This window comes from Orycteropus afer, unplaced genomic scaffold (assembly GCF_000298275.1).
Source record: "Orycteropus afer afer isolate SDZICR_OR568_19922 unplaced genomic scaffold, OryAfe1.0 scaffold00140, whole genome shotgun sequence".
Classification (NCBI taxonomy): Eukaryota; Metazoa; Chordata; class Mammalia; order Tubulidentata; family Orycteropodidae; genus Orycteropus; species Orycteropus afer.
This window is the reverse complement of record NW_006921727.1, coordinates 7906537-7914939: the sequence shown is the minus strand read 5'-3', so window position 1 is coordinate 7914939 and position 8403 is coordinate 7906537. Positions and strand designations below refer to the sequence as shown.

Genomic DNA, 8403 nt, shown 5'->3' with positions numbered 1-8403 from the left:
TTTTTTGACTATGAATTGCTTTCCAAATACTGCAGGTTCCTACAATGATGCCAAGTAGGAACTAAGGTCACTCTCAGAGAATTTCCAGCTGAATAAGTCTCCACTAAGCCTCGAGATCAAAATGCTTCTGGTAGGTAAATGGAGGGCAGATGGGAAATCAACCCAGTATGTGACTAGGCATGATTTAGAACAACTGTTATTGATATGACAGATCCTAGCAGGCAACCTCAAGAGAACCTGAATTTTAGTTGCAATGCAAGTAGGTGGAATGAATAATTGCGTTTTTGACTTTTGAATTTCCTGTACCTTGCCAGTGGTTATTACAACCATAACTGGGGTCCACATGTATTCCAGGGAGGTTTTTAATCTAAGAGTATACAGTTTTTGGTGGGAGAGGGAAAGCCATATTTAATGTATCATCTACATTTAAGATTTATGTAAATAATTTTATAGTGATGAAAATTTTTACATTGTATGAAATACAAATTTTTAACATTGGAGGAATGACAATGGTCTATTTCAGGCACTTACATTATCTTGGGCAAACACTGAAGTCCTTGATTAATGTTTAACTAGAAGAGGTTTACTTGGTTCAAGTAAAGAATCAGTTTCAGAGTTCAAACTGATGTGTCTTGATGATTAGAATTTAGGCTCCAAGGAGAAGCCCCTAAACCCAAGAGTAGTAGACACGACAGGAAGTGGGAGCTGACTCTGACCTCTAGAGAATGTGGATCGGCTACAAGGTCTTAATCCTTTCTTGCCTGACTGCAGAAATTTGGATGGAGAAGCAGTATTTATCTCAAAGACAAGTGAACCCAGGAGATTATTTGAGTAGGAATCTCACCATTTTGGAAGGTACTCGATTCAAAAGAGCCATTTTCAAAGGGCAATACTGTAGACATTTTGGTTGTTGTAAAGACAGAGATGATGGCTGTGTCACTCAGTTCTATGAGGCGAATGCACTGTGTTACTGTGATAAATTCTGTGAAAGGGAAAATTCTGATTGCTGTCCTGATTACAAGTTCTTTTGCCGGGAAGAGGAAGAATGGTCTCCTCACACAGAATCTTGGTATCCAAAAGGTAGGCTTTGAGAATGTGTAGAAGCATTATCTCAGTAATAATAACAAGATCTGACAAACTCTCTCTTTCATTTTCTGTTACTGCATTTCTTTTTCCCCTTTTCTTTTTTCTTTTGAAATGAATACATTTCTGTTGTGATTGACAAGATAAATTTCTTTGGATTGTTACAGTGTTTTGGCTTAGATACAGGGTAGCTGTGTCATACCAGTACATTCAGAACTGTTCTGGTCTGATTCTTGGGAGTGTTGGTCGGGAACCTCTTTTGAACAGTCACTTAATTGAAGGATAACTTAAAACTCTTTCTTTCCTTGCAAGATGCACTGACATCAGTGCTCACAAGAACTTTTTGAGTGTAATCTATTACAGAATCTCAGAAAAGTCACAGACCTGAGCATCTGCAGATTCATGAAACATTGTACTTATTATTCCATGGAGTTTATGGACTCTCTATGATTAGACACTATGATACAACAGTGCCATTAAAATCAGGGCAAAATAAATAAGTAAATAAAATCAGTCACCCTGTCTGCCTAAATAATACCAAATGGGTTCTTCCTGTGTGTGTTTTTGCTCCATTTTGTTTTACTATGTCAGACTGCAACACCTTAAAATATTAAAAAGAAAAGAGGTCTTCATATAGAGTAATTGTAAAGGTGAAAGTTTGAGTGGAAAAATACAAATAATTTATGTGGAGGATGATGGTGTTTGCTATCTTTTTCTAATTATAGGAAAATGGCTATAGCCAGGAATATAACCAACCTTTGGAAATATAAAAACTTACAGCTACACTCCTGTGAAGCTTTGTCTGCCCTAGTAACAGAACTTCTCTAACTCCCATCACTTCAAATCTCCTGGGCAGAAATACAGGTTTAATCACAGCTCTAGTCACACTATTCTAAATGCACAATGGTGACTAGGGATTACATCTAGAAGACAATTGTCTTAAAATAAACTAGGGATTCAGCATCTCTATTTCAAAATCAGATCGCCTAAATGGCATGTACATATATGTATGTTGTGTTAGACATGTCCACAGAATTATCTTTTTATCCAGGGTCTTTATCTTCACCAATAAATAGTTCAATAAACATTTATTTCATCCTACAAAGTGCCAGATGATGTAGTAGCCACAAACATTAATCATTCATCAATGATTATTAACTGAATACCTCCCTGCAGCAGGCACTGAGTGTGGTGCTGGGCAGCAAGGGGGAAGAAAATAGACAATTGCCTCATGAAAGTTACAGGAAAATAAAGGGGGTTCATATATTTAACAATTTCATTGTATTATTGCAAATTGTAATGCATGCCTTGAAGGAAACATTTAGGATACTGTGAGGAAAAAAAAAAAAAAAAAGAAACGCACTGCCATGGAGTCATACCCCACTCATAGCGACCCCTCCTTGGGTTTCCGAGGCAGTATCACTACGGAGGTAGATTTCCCCAACTTCCTTCCCAGAAGTGCCTGTGGGGTTTGGACTGCCAGCAGTCTGGTTAGCAGTAGGCACTACTCTACCAGGGCTCCCACTGTGAAAAAGTACAATAAAATATAACGTTCAAATACAACGTAAAATTAGCTGAGACATTAGGAGGGAGAAGGAATGAGCTGGAGAAGAGTTGACAAAAAAGTACTGCACACCCGTGAGTGAGGAGCTTGGCATGGTCTCACAACTGGAAGAAGGCCTCTGCTTCTAGAGAGTAATAACAAGGGCAGGATTGAGGTGGGGGGGATAGAAGATGAGGTCTGAGAGGTGATTAGGAGTGAGTTTATGTCAGGCCATGTCAGCCATGTTAAAAGTTTCAGATTTTATTCTGAATTATGAGAATTCATTGGGAGATGCTAAGTAGGAACAGGGTGAGTGACCTTCATGGATGTGTGATCCATGCAGTTTTACAGGAGCCATGCTCAGAAAAGCCCTATACTCGGTTTAATGCTAAGCTCTTGCCATTTTGAAATCCTAAATAATCTTTTAACAAGGGGCTCTGCTATGGATTGAATTGTGTCCTCCCAAAATATGTGTTATAAATTCTAACCCCTACACTTGTGGTTACAATTCCATTTGGGAATGCATTTTCTTTGTTATTTTATTGACACAGAATTAGTATAGGATGTGTTTTAAGTCAATGTCTTTTGAGATATAAAAGAGTAGATTAAACAAGCAAGAGAGGAAGCACAGGGAGAGAGGAGGGAAGATAGACGTCTGGTCACATGAAATTACCAAAGAGCCAAGGAACAAGGACCTTCCCCTAGGCCAGACAGAGAGAGATTTTCCCTGGAATCGGCACTCTAAATCTGAACCTCTAGACTCTTAAACTGTGATAAAATAAATTTATATTTGTTAAAGCAACCTACTTGTGATATTTCTGTTATAGCAACACTAGATAACTGAGACGGGCTCCAAATTTTTATTTTCCACGGGGCTCTGCAAGTTAGATAGCAGGTTCTGACAGGAAATTAGATTTGCATTATTTAAAGATTGTGCTGGAAGACAGGATTGATGACAGGAAAAAGTAGAAATGGGGAAAGAAGTAGATGATTACCGTACTCTAGAATGTGCTTCTCCAGCTATTGTGGTGAAAGACCACCTTTTCACATTTTCAATCTCTCATGAAAATTACTTTTATAAAATAAAAATGTGTTCGGGTGATGTGTGATGTCAAATTACTATGAAAGTTTCTGTAAACCTGTTCTCTCTATTTATACTTAATTGTTTGCAGACCAGTGGTAAACTTTTCTCAGGGCTGCTCTCATCTACAAGGCAGATTTTGAACAGTATTGGAGGATGAGGAAAGATAGCAGTTTTGACTGGGATTGCAGCAGAGGGAACAACGTAAAACCTGTAGATTTAGATGGGGTGAAAGGAGAAACTTCCTAAGACAGTTTTGCCCTTCAAGAACTTACAGAGGAGAAGGATACTTAAGATAATTTTACAAAGGTACCTCGTATGATGGAACCCAACAGGTTAGGGCCGAGTCATAAAATATGACTGGGCATTATCCAGATGGCAAGATGAGAGGAGTATGTCTGAGAATTTCTGGCAGACAAAGTACATGCTCAAGCTGAAGCTATAAGAAACTATATGATGCAGAATCAACAATTAGGTGGGTAGGAAAAAGAGATAAGGAAGGATTAAATCTTGGACAGCAGAAGAGGCTTATATGTTAAAGGTCTCACAGTGGCTTCCTTCCAGTCTAAAGATAAGACTTTTTTTTTGACAACATAGACAATATTCTTTAGAAAATTAAATAAAATTATTTTGTTGAAAATATTATCTGTGGGCACAGAGAGTTATGTTCATCACCTTTTACTTAGCATACTATCATCAGTGGTCCATGGAGGTTAATTTTTCTTATTTATGGGTGGTTCTTTATTTCTATGTATCATCTATCTATCTCTTTTTTAAATTTTATTTTATCTTTATTCCCCATAAACATCTTCCTCTATAGTTACTGTGGCTTTTAAAAAATATGTATGAATCCTTTAAAAATATGTAGTCTCATTCTATGTGCCTAAATTTTCATTTTCAAAAATTTAATTTACACAAACCATGTTATAGATCTTATTGCTTCTTCTTCTTTTTTTTTTTTTTAATAAAAAGTAACATATTTTAAGGCTCTACCTATGATTCTATATGTACATCTAGTCTATGGCTTTTGACTGAGGCCTAGTTTTCCATGTTTTTTTTCCCTTCACACCACATTTACTAAGATTGCTTGTTCAAACATATGCATTTATTTAATGTAAATTCTGCCAGGTGGCTCTCAGGAATATCTGCATTAGTTTCTTATCCCACTGGTGGTATATAAGGTTGGCCTCTACTCTACACAATAATCAGCATTATCCAGTTGTGTAACCTTTTGTTGTTGTTGTTATGTGCTGTGGAGTCATCTCCAACTCATAGCGACCCCTCCTTGGGTTTCTGAGGCAATATCACTATGGAAGTAGATTGCCCAAGCTTCCTTTTGAGGAGTGGCTGGTGGATTTGAACCGCCAGCCTTCTGGATAGCAGTTAAGTGCTTTAGGCACTATGCTACCTTTAGTTCATCTGATATGTGAAACATGATTTTTCATTGACATTTTAATTTTCATATCTCTGATTACTGTTGAATTTGAGCATCCCTTCCTATCCTTGCTAAAGATTTGGTTTTGCTCTCATAATTTACTTTCTTATCCATAGCCATGTAATATATCCTAACATCTGGTGCAGCCAATTTATTTCTCTGCTCTCCTTTTTCTAGGTTGACTAAGCTATATGTAGACATTCAATCTTCCATAAATATTTTTGAATAACTTTATCTAGTTCCTCCAAAACTTCAGCTACAGTTTTGAATAGCATTACAAAGAAGTTATAGATTTATTTGAAGAGAATTGAATGCTAATGCAACATCTCATCCAAGAGTATTGTATGTTTCTTCACTTACTCTAATTTTTTAATACATCCCTAGCTAGAATTTACAATGTATTCCATAGTGGTCTTGCATACTATTTGCTAATTCCTGGATTCTTTTTGCTTTCTTTTGAATGGTATATACATAAGCCATTTGACTGCTAACCAGACAATCTACTTCCATAGTGATACCACCTTGGAAACCCAAGGAGGGGTCTCAATGAGTTGGAACCAACTTGATGGCAGTGAATTTGGTTTTTGGTATAAATATATATAATTATATTTTCTAGTTGGTCATTGTTGTGGGTAAATGCTAATACTTTTTGAAAGTTCATATTCTATCTGCCAATGGTTTCAAACTCTCTTATTAGAAATGAAAAGCAGCTTCTTTGTCATAGTAAAGATGTCAATATCAAAACCTCAAAATAAACATCATACATTGTTGAGCCCAGGTTAGGAAGGAGTTCATAATGGAGAAATTTCAGAAGTATTCCCTTTAAGATTAGTAACAAAACACGGATGCCTATTATCTTCACTACTGTTTAACAAAGATGACCTTGCCAATACTTTAAGAAACAACAAACAAACAAAAAATGAAGTGAAACAATCTAAAGAAAAGATTTAAAACTCTCCTCTCATTTATTTTACCTGCCAGTGGTTAATAGCTTTGTGGTCTCTGGGAGTACAACTTCTATTTATTGTTCAATGTATAACTTGCATAGCTGTCCATGACGTGCCTGGGCAACTACTACTCTATATACATTGTGTTTGAAAAAAGCTGATTTGTTTGAAAATTGTAGTATTTTTATAGGCATATTTTTGGCTAAACTATTTTATTCAATTAGTATGATTGATGAAATAATTGGTGAATTTATATACCATGAGGATAAAATGAACGATATGCCCAGGATTCGTTAGGGAGCTTATTTTTATTGTAACTGTAGTTACTAATGGTGACAAGATGCAGTTGAAGGCAACTGACTTCTTACACTATCTTTCATGTAGTAGATACTGAATTAACAGGCTTCTGTGTGATACTCTCCATAGTATACTTTTTGTCTGCTTACTGCACCTCCTACTCTTCCTACTATTAGCTAAGATTTATTGAATACTTACTAAACACTTTTTCAAGTACCTTTCAGTTATTAACTAATCAATTATTTCATCCACTTTACTTAATGGGATAGTTACTTCTATATATCTTTACACAAAAAGTTCATGTAAGCATGAGGATTTATTTATTATATACTAATTACAATGCCATAAAATGAGACAAGTTTAGTTACTATTGCTTAAATTTGCATTGAATTGAATATTTAAGGGATTTAGATTTTATTTTAAACTCTATATTTGTTAAATCATATAATAATTCTTATTTATATGGTTGTAAAGAATACAATAAGTCCAGAAGCCATGATTTTTTCATACATAAAATACTTTAAAAAAGATATTTGTAAAATATCCAAGTATTATTGTTTATTGTTTCAGTAGACAGTTCTTACATTCTTTTGGAGTTGGCACCTTAACAATAGTAAGTAATATTATTTAAAACTTGTTACATATTTATCATTAACTGAACATTGAAAATGATAAGAAAGGAGTATTAGAAACTCTGGCCTTCAGAAATTTTGGTCTAGGTAGGTAGGTCAGACATAAGTATATGGCATAATTAGAAACCAATATAAATGAGTAATAATTAAATGCCACATGTGAGTTCAGTATGGGCTGTAATATAAACCTACAATCTCAAATGGGAAGTTGACTATTTTAAAATGGTTAATAGTTATTTTTTGCAACTACCCAAATTAACATACACATTTTTAACACAGAAACATATTTTGCCTGAATTTAGTATGTCATTTGAGAAAGGCTCTAACTTTCTGTTCCACCATTAATTACTAGAGTATGACCTTTGTAGGGGAGCTCTGGTGGCGTAGTACCTAAAGCACTTGACTGCTAACCAGAAGGTTGGTGGTTCAAACCCACCAGCCACTCCTTAGAAGGAAGGTTGGACAATCTACTTCCATGGTGAAACTGCCTCGGAAACCCAAGGAGGGGTCACTATGAGTTGGAGATGACTCCACAGCACATAACAACAACAACAACAACAAAAACACAATATGACCTTTGTATTCATAATATAGTATAGATCCTAGTGTTCCAAAAATCATATCTGAGCTCCAGTCAACAGAACTGGGAAAGGAAGATATAGTCCCTTCCCTTTAAGGTACATTCTAGAGTAGAGAACTGTGCTCTGCTCCATTCACATGAACAGTCACATGGCTATGCCAGTCTGCAAGAAAGACTGAGCACTAAAGTTTGTTTTGTTTTGTTATAGCGGAGTGGCAATGAGTCTAGCAATAAATTGGGATTCTGTTAAAGAAATAAAAATGAAAAAAAAAAATAGGGAAGGTTCATTGTGAATAATCAGCAAGTCTCTGCAAAAAATTAAAAGTTTGAGTTGTCTAAAAACATAGTAACTATCCAGATGTCACCATTGTGATACAATTATTAATCCAATTTGATATTATTTGGACTCTCAATATCAGAGTATAACTTGCGATTTGCTAAGATGTACTGAGCTTTTTCTGAGCCACACATCCCATTCACAAAACTAATTGTTGCTTCTTCAGTGTTCATTTTTGCTTGAGAGCAGGAACTTTGCTAAGACTTTAATTTGAGGTCACATTGTAGGTAGAATTTATTCCAGCTACGGTTTTTATACTATTCATTATAGAAAGAAGCAATTAATCATTTTTTTTTTATTAGGATTTGGGTGAAGATTTACAGAGTAAATTCACTTTTCATACAGCAGTTCACATATACTTTGTCTCATGTCATTTACCAAAATTTACAATGCAGCAGCTCCCCTCCCACTTCCTCCCTATAGTTACCTCCTCCCAGTGTCCATCCCTTCATAATCTTCTGCACCCTG

At 35.6% G+C, this 8403-nt stretch overlaps 1 protein-coding gene across 1 annotated transcript in view; it reads left to right on the top strand.

The window, feature by feature from the left end:
• Positions 1-725: 725 nt before the first annotated feature.
• The window catches only part of TINAG (tubulointerstitial nephritis antigen), a 147835-nt gene continuing 140157 nt past the window's right edge, over positions 726-8403 (top strand). Inside the window, exon 1 of the mRNA XM_007945625.2 lies at positions 726-1080. Coding sequence (XP_007943816.1) covers positions 726-1080 — 355 coding nt within the window. The remainder of the gene's footprint in view (positions 1081-8403) is intronic.